The sequence below is a fragment of the Polistes fuscatus genome, unplaced genomic scaffold, assembly GCF_010416935.1.
Source record: "Polistes fuscatus isolate 324 unplaced genomic scaffold, CU_Pfus_HIC Scaffold2, whole genome shotgun sequence".
In the NCBI taxonomy this organism is placed as follows: domain Eukaryota; kingdom Metazoa; phylum Arthropoda; class Insecta; order Hymenoptera; family Vespidae; genus Polistes; species Polistes fuscatus.
The window spans coordinates 5,894,241-5,913,946 of record NW_025113096.1 but is presented as its reverse complement, the minus strand read 5'-3'; the positions used below and the strand labels follow the sequence as shown (position 1 = coordinate 5,913,946).

The window sequence follows — 19,706 nt, the reverse complement described above, 5'->3', positions numbered from 1 at the left end:
ATTCAGATTTTTAATAATTTAATACTTTTTTCATTATATTTTGTTCAGTGCCATTTGTAGGTTATGTTTTCTTTTCATTACTTCTATCAATACCATTTATAGGTTATATTTTTAACTTAACAGTTGCCATCACGCTATCTATTGACTAAAATTTGATATATATATTGCGTAAAATTTCTCTAAAATTTTAGTACATTAATATCGGGAAACAACACAATTAGCGTATAATATAGTTTGTTTAAATTTAATCAAATACACAAAATCATAATTTATATTTATACTATTATTTAAATAATTGTTTACATTAATTTGATGTGAAATAAAAGTTTATAATTAATTATAAATATATTAATTATAAAGAAATACGTGGTTAAGAACAAATTATTAAACAGATCATGAACAATATATGAAACAATAATAATTGTTAAGAAAATTTCTTACAAAAGCATGATCAGAAGATGCTTTTATATTTTTTATAGGTTAAAATAAACATTATTTTCTTTTCCTGATGATATGAACTTTGAAAAAAATATCATATGATGTTAAAAATGTATTGTCTTCGACGTATGCCAGTGCGATTCGTAAGTTACAAAAAAAATATTTATAGTTTATAAAAAAACAACATAATGTATGTAACGTGTCAAACTGTACTTGTACTGTGTATAGTAATTATCATATAATAAGATAATTTAAATGTAATCATATTTATAGTTTTCATCCAAGCCAGATGTAAAACTTGAAGACGATTTAAATAATTTGCTAGATAAAAAATTATTAAAGCATCGACATCATCCTGGAATCATAAGGCCACGTGTCGTTGAAGTACCCAATTGGATTAATGATTCAATTAAAATAATTTTAAAAGGTTTGTAATAATTGCTATCTAAATATGATGATAATAATGTAATATATATTGTGCGAACTAATTATTTTCTTTTTGTCTGTATTTTATAAAGATTCCAATATTCCTAGAGAATATTTGTGGGAAGGTGGACAAAAATTAATGCATCATTTACTCGGTAGACACATAACAATCAAACAACCGGTTGTAGAGAATGAAGAAAAAAAAATATATGTTTCTATGAATCCTTCAAAGTTATATGAAATAGTTGATGATACTAATATTAATGATAACACGAATACTAATTCTGAATTAGAGTATCATAAAAAACAGGAATCACATAATTCATCTAATATTTCTCTCAATTATGACAGACAAATTAGTTTGTTATACTTAGTTAGTAGAAGTCAATTTGAATATTCTGTTGTGTATAGCATTTTGAATCAAATGAAAATGAAGGATGTCGATTTTAAACCAAAAACTTTATTTGATTTTGGATCTGGAATTGGAACAGTTATGTGGTATATATTAAATTTACTGTATATTTATTAAAGATATATAAATATTAAATAATCATGAAAGATATTATTAATTTAGGGCATCGTCACAACTTTGGTCCGATTCTTTAATAGAATATTTTGGTGTAGATTCTTCTTCCCATATGAACGAGTTGTCGGCAGAATTAAACAAGTACAATACTCATCCTATCAAAAACGTATTTTACAGACAATTCTTTCCTGCGACTCCTGTGGTATAATTATGCTATTTTATATATTCCCTGTTTTAAATACCAAATGAATTGTTAATTACATTTTTATGGTTATAGCCCCTTTATGATATTGTTGTTAGTTCATTCTCTTTATTGGAATTACCTGACATAAAGAAACGTTTCGATGTTGTACAAAAGCTTTGGGCTAAAACACAAAATTATCTTGTTATTATCGAAGATGGAACAAATGCTGGATTTACAGTATGTATTATAGAAATTTATTGTAATAATATTCATTTTATTCTTACAATTAATATCAATCGTTTTTTTACAGGCAGTAAATGAAGCACGCGACATTTTACTCTATAATGTTCTGCAGTCAGATAATAATAATGATAATAATGATGGTCATGTTTGTGCACCTGTAAGTACTATTATAGAATATATATTTATTCAAATTATTCTCATTATTTTTAAGTTTTCAAACTAAAGAGATTCTTTCTAATATAGGTAATATTTTAGAAATATTTTGTTTTAGTGTCCTCATGATATGAAGTGCCCGAGATATCACTTGGATAATACTCCTTGTAATTTTGAAATGTCTTATTACACATTACCAGTGTCAGGAACTTCTTGTTTAAAAACAAACCGTTTCTCTTACGTCGTATTGAAGAAAGGTAAATTTAATTATAATTAAATATCTTCTTTATTAATAGAAAATATATTGTTATAGACAAAATATTATTCTTTAGGTGTACGATCAGATAGCGATAAACAGTGGCCGCGTATAGTACGGCCAATATTAAAACGATCCAAGCATGTAATATGTCGTACATGCACAGCTAATGGGAAATTAGAAGAAATCATTTTCACTAAAAACAAACATGGAAAGTTAGTACATAATATATTTCCTTTTTTATTTAACTTGGATAAAATAAATACATCAATAATGTTTAATAATTAAATGATATATTTACAGAAATGCATATCGTTGTGCAAGAGTTAGCGAGTGGGGAGATTTGTTACCGATAGAAATCAGTAAAGATAAGTAATTTAACGCGTGTTAATAGACTTTATTTTTTACTACTGTAATTAAAATAAAATAATAAATGTAACAAACTTACAGAAAAAAAATGTTCAATTTCATGTTTATTTATTTTAACAGTTTAATGAAATGATAGGCACAAAATTTTCATTAATAAGTTTAATGATATAACTGCATTTCTAATATTTAATTAAGGCCTGTTCTATATTTTTATTTATTTATTTTTTATTTTTTATTTAATAATATTTTATTGACCCTAGAGCCTAGGCTCCCTAAAGGCCATTAATTACAGTATAGTACAATGTAATGTATAGATAAAACAAAACGGAAATGAAAATTATATAATTATTATTAAACTTATCATTATATTAGTAGTAACGCACAGTAAGTAGATAAAAGTAAAAAGAAAATAGTAAATAATAAATAAAAGTATAATGGTTCTATGATAGTAGTATAGTAGTATTGGTTCAAAGCAATAAACATATGGTTAAAAAAAAAAGAAAAAAAAACAAAACCAAAATTAAATTAAATTAAATCGTAAGTCACAAAACACGCTGAATATCTTTATCAATAAAGTAGGTATAACATCTTAATCTGAATTTTTTATAGTCACTTAGAGCTATGATATCTTCCGGTAGTTGATTCCAAATACGAACAGCAGTAACCAAAAATGATTTGTCATAAGTCCTGGTTCTTGCATAAGGTAAACATAATATTTTTATAGAAGATTTATATGTGGATTATGTTCTAGGAGTAACCAATACTTTAAATGGTTTTAGACTAGCAGTCGCACCATCGACAATATCTAATGTGGATGGCTTTTGTTCTCCAGGTACTACAGAAAATGTAAATCTTTGTAAGAGACAAGCTATTACAATGAATAAATTACTTCTTGCTAATGTTTCTCCCATACAGCGATGGCGACCTGTTACGAGTATAAATATATTTATCAATTTTATCTTTCTTATTATTTTTTTTATTATTTTTAATTGTATTTTATATAAACGTACCTATACTGAATGGAAAATATTGATCTTGTACAGAAATTTTACCATTTTTATCAATAAATCTTTCTGGTCTGAATTCTTCCGGATCATTCCAAGAATTGTTCATAAGTAATCCATTAAAATTAACAATAATCATTGTATCCTATAAATCATGCAAGCTGTTATTTTTTATTTGATAGAAAATGATTTGATTTAATTTATAAAATATCATACCTTAGGAATTCTATGTCCCATTATATACGTATTTTTTAATGCTCTGTGTGGTACATTCAAAGATCGTCCCGCAAACATTCTCAATGATTCCAAAACAATTGCATTTACATACGTCATCCTTTAAGTAAATCGTACACACATTTTAATTTAGAATTAAAATTATAAAAATCAAAATATAAAAATCGTACCTTGATCGATCAGCTAAAGTTGGTAAACGTTTATAACCGATAACTCTATCGATTTCTTCTTGCGCCTTTCTTTGAACATCAGGAAAAAGTATCAAATACAGGAAACCAAAACTTAGAGTTTTCGACGTAGTCTCAGAGCCGGCCACAAAGAAGTCGACACAAATAGCTAACAGTTGAGATTCTGTAAAGAATATGATCTTAATTAATAATTTATTATAGTAATAATTATGTAATGCATTATAATGCAATTTAAAATTATACCTGAAAATGTTTCACTACACTTATTCGATTTTAGAACTGACAAGTAAACGTCTATCAAATTTCGTGGGGCGTTCGGTTTAAAGGTATTCTTGTGATTGTTTAATTCATTCTAAAAGAAACAAATTTTTTAAATATCTATGAATCTGTTAACATTAAAAAAAAAACATTTTTCTAGCTTAAATAATTAATGATAAAATTGTTTCTCGTGATATTCATAATTTTATACTCACATGTAAGAACAACCAGAGTTGTTGATGCACCTCTACAAATGGCTGATAGCCAGAAAGTTTAGGTGCGATGAATCTTAAAAATGGAAAATGACTGAACGGTGCACCAATCATATCGATCTCTTTAAAAAGTTTATTAAAAATTTTTTGAAGATACATCAATGTCTCGTCATCGGTATTGAATCTATTTAATAAGAGAGAGAGAAAGAAAGAGAACTACTATAAATAATTATTTTATATATTAACTGATGATTATGAAAGTGTATCTAAGTAATCAAGTAGTGTTATCTAAGTAAACAATTTAGTATCTATTAATCGTAAAATATTTAAAAGTGACCTTTTACCAGCCATCATTCTCCATAAGGTGTTTAAGACAGTTACGCCAAAGGCATCGTTCATTGATATGATTATTTGCCTCGGATTTAACTTATTATTCGATTTGTAATCATTTATTTGAGTATTTAATTCCTGTTGAAAATTATTTCTCTTATTTAATTTTTTATCTATATTACACTTGTCCATTATATTAGATTTAAACTTTTTCCTTTCATTATCGATCATTTGATATAAATTATCATCCTTATTAATATTAATATTATTATTTTCTTTATAAATCAATTTCTCCAAATGTTCGACTAATTTCAAGGCTTCATCCTCTACAATTTCAGCCATGCTATTTCGGCCATATCCAATTTCTCTCAAATGACGAAGAATAAATCGTCGTTGTTCTATCCACAATTGACCATCAACTAAGATAAGACCTAATCAAATAAATGATAACTTAACAATAAAATTATTGCATTATTAATTAATTGATTTGTTAATTCTATGTATAAATAAATAATTCACCTCTCCTTTTACCCCAAGTTCTTACTTTGTACATAGGACCAGTTGGTCTACCCTCGCAATCAGGATTTGTAAGCATAGAGCTTGCGCTATTATAATCGTTTAGTATTACTATGCGATCGTTACCAATTTTTAAACCAATCACTGGTCCATATTTTTCACAAAGAACGGAACAAGTTTTAAATAAATATCCTGTGTCTTTTCGTAATCGTGCTATTTCCATTGCACAACCAAGAATTGGCCACCATTTAGGACCTGTTCATCATTTTTAATAATTTAATTAAAATTTACTAACTGTCTCACATTTAATTCGAGCATTTTATTTATCTTGATACTTTTTTCAAAACAATGATTTGTACAAAAAACGTATTAAAATTGTAATAAGATTAGTCAATTTTTTATTAATTAAAGTACTGTCCTTTTTAAATCGAACAATTTTTTTGTATTATTTAAGGCAAAAAAAATATTATATATATTTATTAGTTTTATATTATAGTTATATTAGTTATATTATATGTAACTATGCTCGAACTAATTGTAAGATGATAATATTGCAAATGTTTATAAAAATGATATACCTGGTGGATATCCTTCAGGTTTACGTGATTCCAAGTATAATAATAATACTATTACTATTAAAAATAAACCGACTGTGATAATCATTCTGAAAAATCGTTCAATATAAGTCACTTGTAAATTGTAAATTTTCCAAATTACTTTATAATTTGGACCGTTTATTTTGAAAGTGGTGTAAGTCCATTTTCTGTTGTTTCGAGAAAATTAAAGGTTTGCATATTGATTAATTCAAAAATATTCATTAATTATATCAAGTTTGACAATGTTCCTATTAATTTATCGATATGTAATTGGATTATATACATTACTTTTAAGCTAATTTAAATAAAATAATGTATATTTATAGGCTGCAAATAAACTTACAGCACTTTCAAAATTAGTCAATTGTTAAAATCGTTTAATTTCAATTTTGAAAAATCAAATATCACTTAAAATATATTTGATATTAATCCAAATTTGTTTACAAATAATAACAAGAAATAAAATAGAAGTAGTATTTATTATTTTGAACGTTAATTATATTGATAAATTTAATATTATTAGTAGTATTTATTTATGCTCTTCATGTGTCAGTGTTTTTAAATATTTATGATGCACAAGAGGTATAGTGTAATAACTGCTCGATATTCTTATATTTTTCGCAAGTAATAGGCATAACATCGTAATACAAATGCACTAGGCGATATTTTTAAATTTTGACGGTCTTCCTGGACATCTAGGTGATAAATTTAAAGTCTTAAATTCTGTGTCTTCCATCAAGAAAGAAAAAAAAAACATGTGTTTGTTGCTTCGTTTTTCTTTTTATTGAAAATATAATTAACTCCGGAAGTTATACTATTTTTAATATCTATATTTAATGACAACTGCATGAAAAAAATTTTAGAACGATGTTGGTCGATTGAATGATACTCATGTTAATGGTTTATTCGTGATGCAGAATTTTAAGATGAAAGTAAAAGACAGGTATTGTAAGAGAAAGTTGCATACGGAAGAAATGAAAATGCACCGTTACCTGTATTATACCATATTTAACGTCCTGCGCAACAGTAATGCTTTTGATATACTAAGAGAAACCAATGATTAATCAAAATTTTATTGCAATTTAAGATACTTTTTATCTACAATTTTGATTTAAAAAATAATGCTTTTGAAATATTATTATTATAATGAATAATATATGTTACTTTTATTATACTAACAAAAAATCCTATGGAACAAAAATTAAAAAACAAACCTAACACTACAAGTAAATAAATTATTTTTAAGAATGCAATATTACAATTTTTGTTTCTCATTTATACAGTTATTGTAAAGTATAAAAAAATACTAGAATGTAACAATTCCTAATAATTATTAATTATCGTTCGTGCATTCAACGGTTTATTGAGTGAAGGTAATATTTTTTAATACAGGAAAATTAAAGCTCTGCTTATTTCAAAATTAAATATAAAAATTTTTCATTTTTTATAAATATTGTCGTAAAGATTATCATAGAGACATATTTATAACTGCGTTTAAAAATTTGTTAAATGAAAACTTAAAAAAACGTACCTTTTATTTACCTCGATTCTTAGGAAAAGTAATAGACTCGTTCGTTCTATGCGTAGAACTGATCGCAGTTCAGTGCTGAACCTGCTTTTAAATGTCCCTCTTTCTTTTTTTTCACTAATCATAACTAAATAACAGGTTAAGGATACAACACATTTTATTATTGATCATGTTAAATTATTTATTTGATAAACAATTAAATTCTATTTTATTTTCTCAACGAATATATCTACACATGTAATCTAATTGCGTATGTACATCGTTTTTATAAAACATCTATTCACTGTCTGTAATCATTAATACGATCATTCTTATTGTTATTATTATTTTCTTAAGGCAAACAATATTTAACACATAGCGCAAAGTCACGAGATAACAAATCCAATCTTGTGGGCGGGTTACGAAATATATTGTTTTAATGTTTTTTCATATGAGTGTATCGACGACTCAAGAAATTAAAAATAAATTTTCTTGTTTGAGAGAACAATCGGAAAAAATTTCCGATAAAAAAATGTAAAGTCTGTTCATCCCATGAAAAAAGGAGCGAAACCAGATATAGTTGTAAATTATGCCGAATACCATTGTAAAAGAATATTTTATCCGATATTGCTCTGAAGCATTATTCAAATTTGTAAAATGAATAATAATTAATCGATTTAATTTTATTTATATAATAGATAATAATTAAAATGTGTAAAAAAGCCTATATAATAAATAGATGTATAAGAAATATATAGTAATATTAAAAAATACTTTATATATAAATGTGTGTGTGTGTGTGTGAATTAAAAATGTGTATATATGCATTATACAAAGTTTTTTTGGAGCGCTCAAAAATGTACGGGCCCTGGGAAGCGCATTGAGCGAGCAGAGTGCCGTACGCAATGTGTTAATATTAATTTATTTCTTAATGTATAATATCTATCTACACATCATCTTCTCACATTATCTGCATTATTTATAATTATTAAGATTTCTTATTTATACATCATTTACACGTTAACTTCATTACTTATAGTTTTTTTTTTAACTTATCGTGTCATATTTACGGACTTTCGCTAAACATGGGAAAGCAAAAGAAAGTTATTTTTTTTTAAATATGTTGCATATTCAAGACACATAACTTTCGACTCAAAGTCGATTTATTTGAAAACCTGTTAAATCATGATTCACATCCCTGTATAGTCCTCTCCCTTTCTAACTTTTTTCCTTTTCTTTTTGTTACATTTTTTTGAAATTATAGTCACTCTATTTAAATTTCGTAACATCGAGGTTGTTTTCTCGGTCGGTGGTGCTGGTGTAAATTTTTCTGATTCAATTGGAGGCTTAAAAGTACTTTTAAATGAAAGATAGTTCGTCAATGACGTTAATGGTGAAGCCAATTTACGTATGGTATCTTCAACCTCATCTTCATCTTCCTCAAACGAATGAACGGTGCTTTTTTCTTCACTCGTTTCGAACAATGAAGTCATTTCTTTCTCCGTTTTTTCGTCAAATTCGCTTCCTAAATCATCTTCGAACATTTCCTTCTCTCTTTCGAATTTTTCTTTTCTTTCTTTTAAACGTTTTTCTAATTCTTCCAATTCTTTTTGTTTTCTCTCTCGTTCGTCCCTTAGATTTTGTATCTTTTTCTCGAATTCTTCGTTCATTAAAGAAGATTCAGTTGTTGGTTCCATACTAGAATATTGCAGTTCAGTTAAAGTATACTTGATATTATCGCTTGATGATGTTTCGGTCGATTTAGGAAATATATCAGGATAAGTAATATCAACAATACTCTTCAAATCTTTGCTTCGTTTTTTCTCTTCCCATTCCTTCTCTCTTTCATCTTGTTCTTCCTCCATCTTTGTAATATCTTCCATACGTTTCTCCAATATTTTAATCTCATTTATAAGATCTCTTAAGATTTCTTCTTTATCTGTCTCTACTCTTATTTTATTGTCTAATAAATCATCCGTCGTAAATGGTTTCATGAAATCTGAAGTTGTTGTAAAATAAATTTGAAAATCTTCAGTTTCACTTTCGCTAAAAACCAATTGAGTTTCTTCTTTGAAATATTTATCTGTAGACACTTCTATCTCAAAATGCACACTACTTCCAGTTATTGTTTTAAGTAAATCATTTTGCGTAATAGTTTCTATCTCAGTAACCACAGATATATTTATTGTTGTTTCATCTGGCGAATAAATAAATTTCGGAAGGGTAACATCTAATTTGGTTTTAGGATCAATTTCAAATTCATTTAACGTGTGATCATGTTTTGTAAGAAAACTTTTATCAGTCCACCCTTCTAATTGTTCTGTGGTGTAAGTCATTACTTTTTCTGTAGTTAAAGTATACTCTTCGATGGTAGCAGTTGGAGATGTTGATAATTTAATTGTCAAAGTTTTTTCGAAATCTTTGATTGTTGAAATAGTCGTTGAAGTTTTGTATTTTTCTATTATAGTTATCGTTGTTATTTGGGACAATGTTGGATACGTTTCTGTTGGGGTGAATTTTGTAGTAGATGAAACTGTAGGGAAAGTTTTCCTCTCAATGATTTCACTTGTAATTTCTTCTTCTATAATCTCAGTAGTTTCAAATTTTTTAGTAGTTTTTAAATCAAACAACTTTTTTGTTTCTTCCTCTTTTTCGTAATCATACCAGCTTGTAATAGATTTGTTCTCGTCTTCATATTGGTTTTCTTCGTACGTTTCTTTGTAATCCTCACCATATTCCTCATCATAAAATTCTTCATATTCCAAACTATCCGTTTCCATTTTCATTTTCTCTGCGGACATTGTTTTTAAGGTTTTTGAAAATTCAATTGTAGTAAACATATCAATGGTAGTGCTACGTGCTAAGAATAAAACAAAGTTTTCCGTAGTAGTTGCTTCCAATGACATAGGAATTGTCGTATATCTTTGTACAAATGGTATGGGTGTTGACGTATAAGTTTCAGATAAAAATATATCAATTAAGGGTGTTGTTAGAAATGCAAATGTTTCCTCGTCTAACTTGGTAGATGTAATTTCGAAATCCGGTAATGTGATTTCTTGAAAAGTTGAAAAAGTCGAAGTTAAAAATGGTGAAATTATATCGACCATTGTGCTCGTTTCTTCTTCCAATTTGGTGTATGTTGTTATTGAGTAAATTGATGTTGATGATGTATCGATCTCAGATAACAATAGAAATTTACTAAATTCTGTTAAATTTAAAAACATTGTTGTGCTAGTCGGTTCAACAATATCTTCCATTAATGTAATAATTTCCGGTAAAATTGTTGAAGGTAATGGAATAGTACTCTCCAATATTTGATCAGTAAATGTCAATGTTGTTGGGAAAACATAAGTTTCAGTAGTAAATGTTTCAAAAGAAGAAATTGTAAAACTGTATGTGCTTTTTATAATTACGGAAGGTGGCAATGTACTTTTCGTAAAAATCAATGAACTTGATTGCGTTGTTACGCTCGTGGGTTCAAAAATATCTTCTGTCAATGTAATCATCTCCGTTGACATCGTAAAAGGTAATGGAACAGTTGTTTCTAATATAGATGTCCTATCGATATAGTAAGTAGAAAATGTTACTGATGTCGTTGGGAAAATGTAAGTTTCAGTAATAAATGTTTCAAAAGAAGAAATTGTAAAACTGTATGTGCTTTTTATAATTACGGAAGGTGGCAATGTACTTTTCGTAAAAATCAATGAACTTGATTGCGTTGTTACGCTCGTGGGTTCAAAAATATCTTCTGTCAATGTAATCATCTCCGTTGACATCGTAAAAGGTAATGGAACAGTTGTTTCTAATATAGATGTCCTATCGATATAGTAAGTAGAAAATGTTACTGATGTCGTTGGGAAAATGTAAGTTTCAGTAATAAATGTTTCAAAAGAAGAAATTGTAAAACTGTATGTGCTTTTTATAATTACGGAAGGTGGCAATGTACTTTTCGTAAAAATCAATGAACTTGATTGCGTTGTTACGCTAGTGGGTTCAAAAATATCTTCTGTCAATGTAATCATCTCCGTTGACATCGTAAAAGGTAATGGAACAGTTGTTTCTAATATAGATGTCCTATCGATATAGTAAGTAGAAAATGTTACTGATGTTGGGAAAATGTAAGTTTCAGTTTCTATTGTAACAGTGGATGTTTCTAAAGAAGATTCTATTAAACTATATGTAGTTGAAGTTGGCAATGTTTCTGCTGACGATTCTTCTATTGTTATATTTATAATTATTTCAGGGGTAAAAATAAAAGTAGTATGAGCTGTTTCCGTTGTAAACGTTTCAGGCCATTCTTCTTTTTTTATTGACAACGTTGTACTTTCTAAATAAATTGAACCAATCGTCTTTTCAGTTGTATAAGACGATGTAATTAATTCGATCGACGTAAAAGTGGTCGTCGTAATGATCTTGCTTATTCCTGTTTCTATCTTTGTTGTTTCCTTCATTAACTCTGTAACGGTTACGTTTTTAGTAATTAAAGTAATTTGTGACGTTTTTAAAGTCATCGTTGGTTGCGTTGTAAGAGAAGTTTTCATTGAGTAATCTGTAGTCATTAATCTTGTTTCCTCTGGTAATAATAGTTCTGTTACATTTTCCATCCTCGTAGTCTTTTCTTCAACAGGGAAGATTTCTGTAGTTGTAATTTCTGTAGTTGATATCGAAGTATTCGTATACTCCGTAGTCATACTTGTTGCTTCCGTTGTATTTTTTGAAGTTATACTAGATGAAATAATAGTCAAGATTGTAAATTCTGTAGTCATTGCAGGTGACAATGTTTGTGTAATTTTTGTTGTTGATTCGGTAGTAGATGTTGTAGTTACAATTGTTGATGTTTCTGTGATTACAGAAATCATAATTAATGTTGAAGTTTCAATTATCGGTGCTAATGTAACAAAAGAAGTAACATCAATTTCTTCGCTCGTTGAAGTGAATATTATATCTGTTTGTAATTCTTCCACATCGATTGTTGTTGATACTGTGCTGAACGTTGTTAGATCCATTTCATAATAATCATACCAATGATGAGTAATTATTTCAGGTTCCTCGTAATAGTCCTCATCTTCATCAGTACTTTCTAAATCATCATCTATGAAATAATCATAGTCTGCTGTGCTTTCTTGTGTTACTCCACTTGCTAAAGTACTTGATAAATGCGATTTAGAGTAATCACGATCATAATCATGATAAGTATCTACTTCAGTATCCTCGTAATCATAATCATAGCTATCTTTATCATCATTTTTTAAATTTTCATCAATGAAATAATCGTAGTCAGGTGTATTGTTTTCAATCACTTTTTCCTGACTCTTCGAATTATTGTACATTCTTTTGATTTCTTTCCTTCGTTTCTCTTCCTCCTGCATTTTCAATTCTCTTTCAAGAAGTTTTCGTAAATTCGATGATTTGACGTTTCTTATGTTATAGCTGTTGAAAGTTTTGACTGTAGTATAATATTGATTTTTGTATTTTAAATTTCTTAACAATAACGAACGTTCATTGTCGAATCGTGGATCGACGTTTCTTTTTTTTCGAAAATACGATTTTTCCGAAAATTTATTCTTCCTTTTTGAATCTTCATTACGATGCATTTTATAAACTCGGACATTCCCTAATTGACGTTTAATATTACGTGGCATTATAACTGACTTTAAATTTCTACCTAATCGAATATGTATTGGTATATTATTATAGTTTCCATTATAATTTCTCATCAAATTATTTTGACTTAAATTATATTTTAATTGAAATGGTTTTTCAAAGTTACGTTTCATGCTTATCGAATAAGAAACTGTGCGTAATCCTACGTCAATACAAATATATCCTGGAATATAAATTTGCAAATATATGCATTCGCCATTTTGATTGACGTCAAGATTGTCAATTGCATAAACTTCGTAATGTACTATGAATTCGTCGAATTTAAAAAGATTGTAATCGATAGCTTGGAACTTCATTTGTATGAAATTAAATTTAATGCTCTTCGATAAATTAGACGGTTGATTGTCCATACAATTTACATTTAAAAGAGTAACTTTGATTTTTTGAGTAGAATCGTTCATTGATGTCTCTAAAAAATAATTGTTGTTAGGATCGTTCATTTTCACTGTTACAATAAATTGTACCATTTATTATGAAAATGATATAGGTCTATTTTTTACGAAAAAAATGGAGAAAATGTAATTTTGATATCTTATTCTTAATTAATAAACATTAATGTTTATAAAATTGCTTTATAATAAACGTTCCATTATTGATGAATGCATACCTGATCTCGAAACTGGTTTCACAGAAATATCCTGATTACAGATGATAATTCGACTTTTGTTGTTTCTTGTAACATTCACTCCTTGTGCGGAATTTCTTTTTATATAAATCATCGTGTAAAACATGATGAGAATAATAATTCTCATAGCTTTATATTGCTAGCACTTTCAATCTTCATTATCAGATTGTTTGTTGAACCCTTGTACAGCTTTTTATATTATAAACAATAGTCACATAATTCATTTCAACGAGGTAAACTTTTTGTTTTCAGATAAATTAACGATTAATCAAACACTTATACACGTACATAATATTAAATTAGGATTGTAACAGGGCGTTAGGTTTGAATAAGTATAATTCAAATCAAAAACTGACATTCGTAAGATCGATAATCGAAGCTAATTTAAATCGAACGTCAAAGTTGCACAACTTTAAACAACACGTCGACATTTTCGATATTACGAAACACCATAAATATAATTTTTTTAAATGTCATTCGATTTGATCAATTTTGATTTAAATTAATTTCAATTCATTAAGTTGATTTTTCGGTCGAAATTATTTACGATTTTACGATGGCGCGGTAAATGATTTTATTTATAATTATATAATGTAAATATTATTTAAAATATATTTAATTAAAAGATACTTGATAAAAATGAAAAACCTTTTATACAATACTAACTTAATCGCTTAAATTAATTACTAAAAAACAAAAAATAATAATAATAAAACATGGGATATAAATTAATCGAAATTTTGAATATGAAAGGTAAAGAGACAATAAAAAACTTATAATAATGTAAGATAAATTTAATTATTACATGGGTTGGTTGAAAAATTTTAAGCCGAACATAAAAACAATTTTTGTTTTTAGTCAAACTTACTTTACCATGAGACAATTACATGTACAATATACAATTATATGTACTATAAACATGTTACAACTATATAACATGTACAAATACAAATACGTAAGGATTATTCGAAATTCATTTTTATTAAAAAAAAAAATGTTGTTTATATTGATGCTCAAAACTTTTCAACCCATCGTCGTATAAAATAAATTCAATATGTTTATTAAAAATAAAAATATTTCATTTAAAGTGCATACGTCAGTAATTTTAATTATCGATAGAAATAAAAAAAAAAGTATCAGTGTAAAGAGATAAAAGTAAAATGAGAATTTGTTTTTTCGCGGCATACTAGAAGCAAGGCATTCTGGACCGATAGAAGACCCTGATAGAAGACCCTAATCGTGAGCCAATAAGAATCGTAGGATATCTGCGGACATTTCAGTGTGAAACTCGGTCGAGTAATTTTCGTAGTCGGCTTTAAGTGCGCAAAAATTTTTAAGTAAATTATTCCATAATAAAGAATTCCGCGTATATATTATTGAAGGATTTAAAGAGAAAATTCTAAACGCTTTCTCTGCGTTTTTTTGTGAAAGTGTGTTTTTTATAAAAAAAGGTATTTATTATTATTTTATCTAATGTATCGTCTTTTTTAAAAACCGTGAACGAGAGCGAGCAAGCAAAAAGACCCCCTTCTCGTTCTTTTCTCTCTTTCTACGATCCAACAAAATTTATTAATACATTTTACATCTATAGAATAGAATATTATAAAACTAAGTTAAGTTAATATATTTCAAGTGATTTCGATCGAAATTTCAATCGCGTGCGGATAAACTGTTATACTTATTATAAGCCATATCGACAAAACAATATCCTCTCCCGCGTTTCATTCTCCTAATTTAGTTGGAATATCATATTTTACTTTAAATATTTAAGTCAAGTTAAAAACATCGTCTTTTCTTTTTTTTCGTGAAATTATTTCAAAATCCCCCCTTGTTATGCCATCGATTGATATACACGCTGTCGTTAGAATTACTCATTTTCCTATTCTCAAGTGTGTTTAATAGATCAATTTTATACACTGTTTCATTTATTTACATGTTTGAATTTGAGTATATTTATTCAAAGTATCTCTAATATTTGATATATTCTAAGCCAATAAGCTATTTAAAGTTTTAATTTTTTTTATTAATAGTTTATTAGATTACTTTTTATTATTTTAATAGAATTTTTGAAGTAACTTTTGATACATAAATGTTTGGAACGTTTCTGTCAAATATTTATTACGTACATTATGTAAAAATATATATATATCTATATGTATGCGACAATAGATTCAATAATCCTATATTTTATAGAACAAACAAAATGTCAGACAGAAAGGCTGTTATCAAAAATGCAGATATGTCTGAAGAGATGCAGCAAGATGCTGTTGATTGTGCGACTCAAGCTCTGGAAAAGTATAACATAGAAAAGGTAATTATCGATTAAATATCATCTAATATTTACCATTAGCACATTAACCTTTTGAGCACTATGAACATGTATTTGTTTAATAAAAATTGTCAGCGTGGATTATGGGTGCATATATGCATATTTGTCGATATAAATGTAAAGAATGCAATGTTGGTTTTTTAATTGATAATTGTTTTGAATCTCTTGTCACACCAAAATAATGCTTGTAGAAACCTTTTTGTATTATTTTGGTGAGAGTAACTATAATAATTAAATATTTACTGCTTCGGCTAAGAGTGTTCAACACTGAAAAGTTTAGATGCCAAGTTGCTTTTGCTGAGCTTTCTGTTTAGGCCACAATGATCTGTTAGTTGTAGAAAAACATAAGAATATTAACTATTGGTGACCAACACAGCTTGGACGGAAAGACTAAGGTTGATCTGTAAGGACCAGCATAGTATTTAATATGTTAAGAATATCTAGTTTTCTTATCAATCTAAATTAACATCTTGTGCTATGATTTAATGTGCGGAGCAACTATGTATCATATTCCAGGACTTTTCAAATGTTTATCACTTAGCTAATATTTTAAAGAAATATAACATCGAAATTAATTGGCTGGGAATCTTATTTTGTGTATTGTTAAAGTAGAACTGACATTTAACTGGATGATATAAGTCTAACATTCATAAGCAAAGTTGTTGAACAATTTGAAAATCTTATTTCTGAGGTGGGGGGGGGGGGGGGGGGGGAGGGAGGGGGGGGAAGAAAGGGGGGAGGAGGGCAGGTGTGACATAGGTACGAGGGGGGGGGGGGGGGGTGAGGGGGGGGGGGGGGGGAGGGGGGGGGAAGGGGGGGGAGGGGGGGGGGGGAAGAGGAGACAAGAATGAAGACTTAAAGATAGCAAATGTCCAAAACTGTTATCATGTAAGGTTTAAGGAGGGGTTTCGAGGGGAATATTAAGAGAACAAATAATAGAATATATAAAAGTATAATAGGGTGTTTAAAGAAGGGAAAATCTAAAGGCAAAAAAGAGTTCCTATGTGATGGTAGGGTTTAATCGCTATAAAAAATCCGGGAGCCCAACTGACTATAGTACCAAAACATGTAACTAATAACAAGAAACATGCATATGCTTATTCATTGTACATTTCATGAAATTTATAAATAAGTAGGAGTGGGAGTGTAGTATTAGTAATTAGTATTTCATTTAACCGAAATACGGGAATGAAAATCCGTATTAAAAATATCTTCTTTTTTTAATGGTTTATTTATTTGGTATTTTTTGTCAGAGTATAAAGGAAAGTACTTACGATATTAGGAATGCATACTTTATTTAGGTTATAGGCATTATTCTTTATTCATTTATACATTATTCAATATTATCAGTTATGATATCATTTAATTAATTTAAAATATATACAATTTCAGTACTATTTATATAATACATAGATCACACTCTATTATTTTGTCTTTACTAATTTAAAAATGTATTTATTTAAAATGAATTCATTCTGCAGTAAGTATGAAAGGCGTAAGAGATTATTTTTTTTTTTATAAAATAATTGATAATATAAATGTACAATGAATTTATTTTATATTTTTGGACAGAAAAATAGATTTCACAGATATATATTGTGCATAAGAATTCATAAGATACAAATAATAGTTCATTTTTGTTTTTGATTGCAGGATATAGCAGCATTTATCAAGAAAGAATTTGATAAAAAATATAATCCAACGTGGCACTGCATCGTAGGACGTAATTTTGGAAGTTATGTAACGCATGAGACAAGACATTTTATATATTTCTACCTGGGTCAGGTAGCCATCCTTCTCTTTAAGAGTGGATAAGCTAATTTCTATTCTCACATCTTTCCTTTCTTCTTTTCTCCTTTTCCTTACTGATGATACTATACAGAACACGAAATTACCGTACCATTTGTAAAAACCAACTGCATTATGATGAATACGAGATTTGCTTTAAAAATAGTAAAGCATACTCCTAACGAACAAAGTAAGAAATATCAACATTATCAATTTGACATTGTTAATAGCTAAATATTTGGGAAAAAATAGATTGAGAATGTATGTAGAGAAAATCAAAGGGTAGGAAACTATCTGAAAATTATTGGGGTATTATTAAATATTTTGAAATGTATAGTAAATGCTAAAACTTTGTTGTGTTCTTGTTTTATATTAGGTAAGTACGTGAAGTCGAAGCTAGGAATTCACTTGGAGACACCATGCCGACTATCCTACACGCACACTACACAAACCAACTATACTGTGACGTATATGAAAGAGCGAACGTCACTATGCTTCTGACATGCTTCCACTTGTAAGCAACAAAAAGTTTCAGCTCTGCATGTAATCACGTCTCAATATACGTTTGTGAGTTAGAAAATCACCCTGTTCCCAAGATGCACACAAAAAAAAATATAAGTATTCAACGAAAATTGTTAATTTGCGTTAAATACTATAATTAACAGCATAATAGAATAATTATATGGGAAGAATTGATTTCTATTCATTTAAGTAGAACGTATGAAAGAAAAAAGAATATATATATAAATATATCTAATTATTTAGATATACATAATACATATGGTTATGTATGCGTGGTGTTATATAGTCTTGCGTGAATCTAGTGGATTCCTATCTTTAAGTTCCAATTAAACATTCAATATCCTGTATAAATATTTACACACAGAATAGACTATTTCTTATTTTGGACGAAGCAAGGAACATATGTATAATTTCTAGTCCCCCATTATAATACAACACAATGGACGAAAGTCAAAATGGAATGTAATTTCCTGCGAATATGAGAAAAATTGATGAAAGTTATCTTACTAAAAAAAATGTTAATGCATCAAATGATTAAACTATTTCTTTGTTTTTTTCATTGTAACATTTCGTTTAGGTTAAGTTAATTATACAAGATTATTTGTACCAAGAAGAAGAGGAAGATTTAAAAAAACAACTTGTTATCAAATTTTGGTAACTTTTACCAATATGTTAGAGAATATGCAACACTACATTAATGATATATTTGAATCGTTCGTTTCCTACCTTCACATAATATTTTATATTTTACATCTAACGTCGCTAAAACAAAAATTTTAATCTCATGCCACTTACTCCTAGAAAATGCTCGAAATCGTATCTCTTATTCTGCCGATTTTAGTTTGTATGTAACATTTAATACTTCGTATTATGGTACTTATACATGATAAATAAATAACTATACATACTATTTATACACTGTGCAATCTTCAAGCAATTTTTCATGCAGTATTGATTATTATTATTATTATTATTATTATTACTATTATTATTATTATTATTATTATTACTATTATTATTATTACTATTATTATTATTATTATTATTATTATTATTATTATTATTATTATTATTATTATAATGTTGCTACATTGTTCAAATTTTAGATCATACATTAAACTAAGATGTAGAGAATTATTTTGGGATGATTTTCTTTGCTAAATTTTAATATTATTCATATGATGTGATTTTTGTATTTTAAATCATTAAATCGTATAGGTTTTTTTTTCATCTGAAACTTAATATTAAAGATTACGAATATATACAAATTATTTACAAAGTATTATTATGGTAGTGTATCCGTTGTTCATACATTTTATGTTATAATTCGATAGCATA

The 19,706-nt window shown here is 27.6% G+C and overlaps 3 protein-coding genes and 1 long non-coding RNA gene across 6 annotated transcripts; 3 read left to right on the top strand and 1 right to left on the bottom strand.

The window, feature by feature from the left end:
• The first annotated feature begins 366 nt into the window (after nucleotides 1-366).
• LOC122516825 (methyltransferase-like protein 17, mitochondrial) lies at nucleotides 367-2,669 on the top strand. 2 transcript variants are annotated; one of them, XM_043634997.1, is made up of 9 exons: nucleotides 367-581; nucleotides 712-865; nucleotides 973-1,362; nucleotides 1,439-1,592; nucleotides 1,668-1,811; nucleotides 1,885-1,974; nucleotides 2,089-2,227; nucleotides 2,303-2,441; nucleotides 2,530-2,669. In XM_043634997.1, the coding sequence occupies exons 3-9, from the start codon at nucleotides 1,004-1,006 to the stop codon at nucleotides 2,600-2,602; spliced, it is 1,098 nt and encodes a 365-aa protein (XP_043490932.1). In that variant the 5' UTR covers nucleotides 367-581; nucleotides 712-865; nucleotides 973-1,003; the 3' UTR covers nucleotides 2,603-2,669. The 2 variants fall into 2 exon arrangements, with proteins under 2 accessions (XP_043490932.1, XP_043490931.1); XM_043634996.1 differs by having other exon boundaries at nucleotides 957-1,362.
• Nucleotides 2,670-3,062: 393 nt separating this feature from the next.
• Nucleotides 3,063-3,678, top strand: LOC122516863. The gene is made up of 2 exons (XR_006303673.1): nucleotides 3,063-3,298; nucleotides 3,375-3,678. It is a non-coding gene; the product is annotated as an uncharacterized LOC122516863 (long non-coding RNA).
• Nucleotides 3,336-6,000, bottom strand: LOC122516818 (methyl farnesoate epoxidase-like). Its single transcript, XM_043634981.1, has 9 exons — nucleotides 5,916-6,000; nucleotides 5,341-5,592; nucleotides 4,829-5,252; nucleotides 4,495-4,675; nucleotides 4,265-4,373; nucleotides 4,004-4,184; nucleotides 3,816-3,933; nucleotides 3,606-3,744; nucleotides 3,336-3,520 (listed from the first exon to the last, which is right to left on the bottom strand). The coding sequence occupies exons 1-9, from the start codon at nucleotides 5,998-6,000 to the stop codon at nucleotides 3,336-3,338; spliced, it is 1,674 nt and encodes a 557-aa protein (XP_043490916.1).
• A 9,001-nt stretch (nucleotides 6,001-15,001) lies between these two features.
• Nucleotides 15,002-19,276, top strand: LOC122516859 (dynein light chain 2, cytoplasmic). Of its 2 annotated transcripts, XR_006303672.1 has the most exons (4): nucleotides 15,002-15,180; nucleotides 15,923-16,040; nucleotides 17,712-18,036; nucleotides 18,223-19,276. XR_006303672.1 is itself a non-coding variant. In XM_043635056.1 (3 exons), the coding sequence occupies exons 2-3, from the start codon at nucleotides 15,933-15,935 to the stop codon at nucleotides 17,871-17,873; spliced, it is 270 nt and encodes an 89-aa protein (XP_043490991.1). In that variant the 5' UTR covers nucleotides 15,002-15,180; nucleotides 15,923-15,932; the 3' UTR covers nucleotides 17,874-19,276. The 2 variants fall into 2 exon arrangements, 1 of the variants encoding a protein (XP_043490991.1); XM_043635056.1 differs by having other exon boundaries at nucleotides 17,712-19,276.
• The last annotated feature ends 430 nt before the right edge of the window (nucleotides 19,277-19,706 follow it).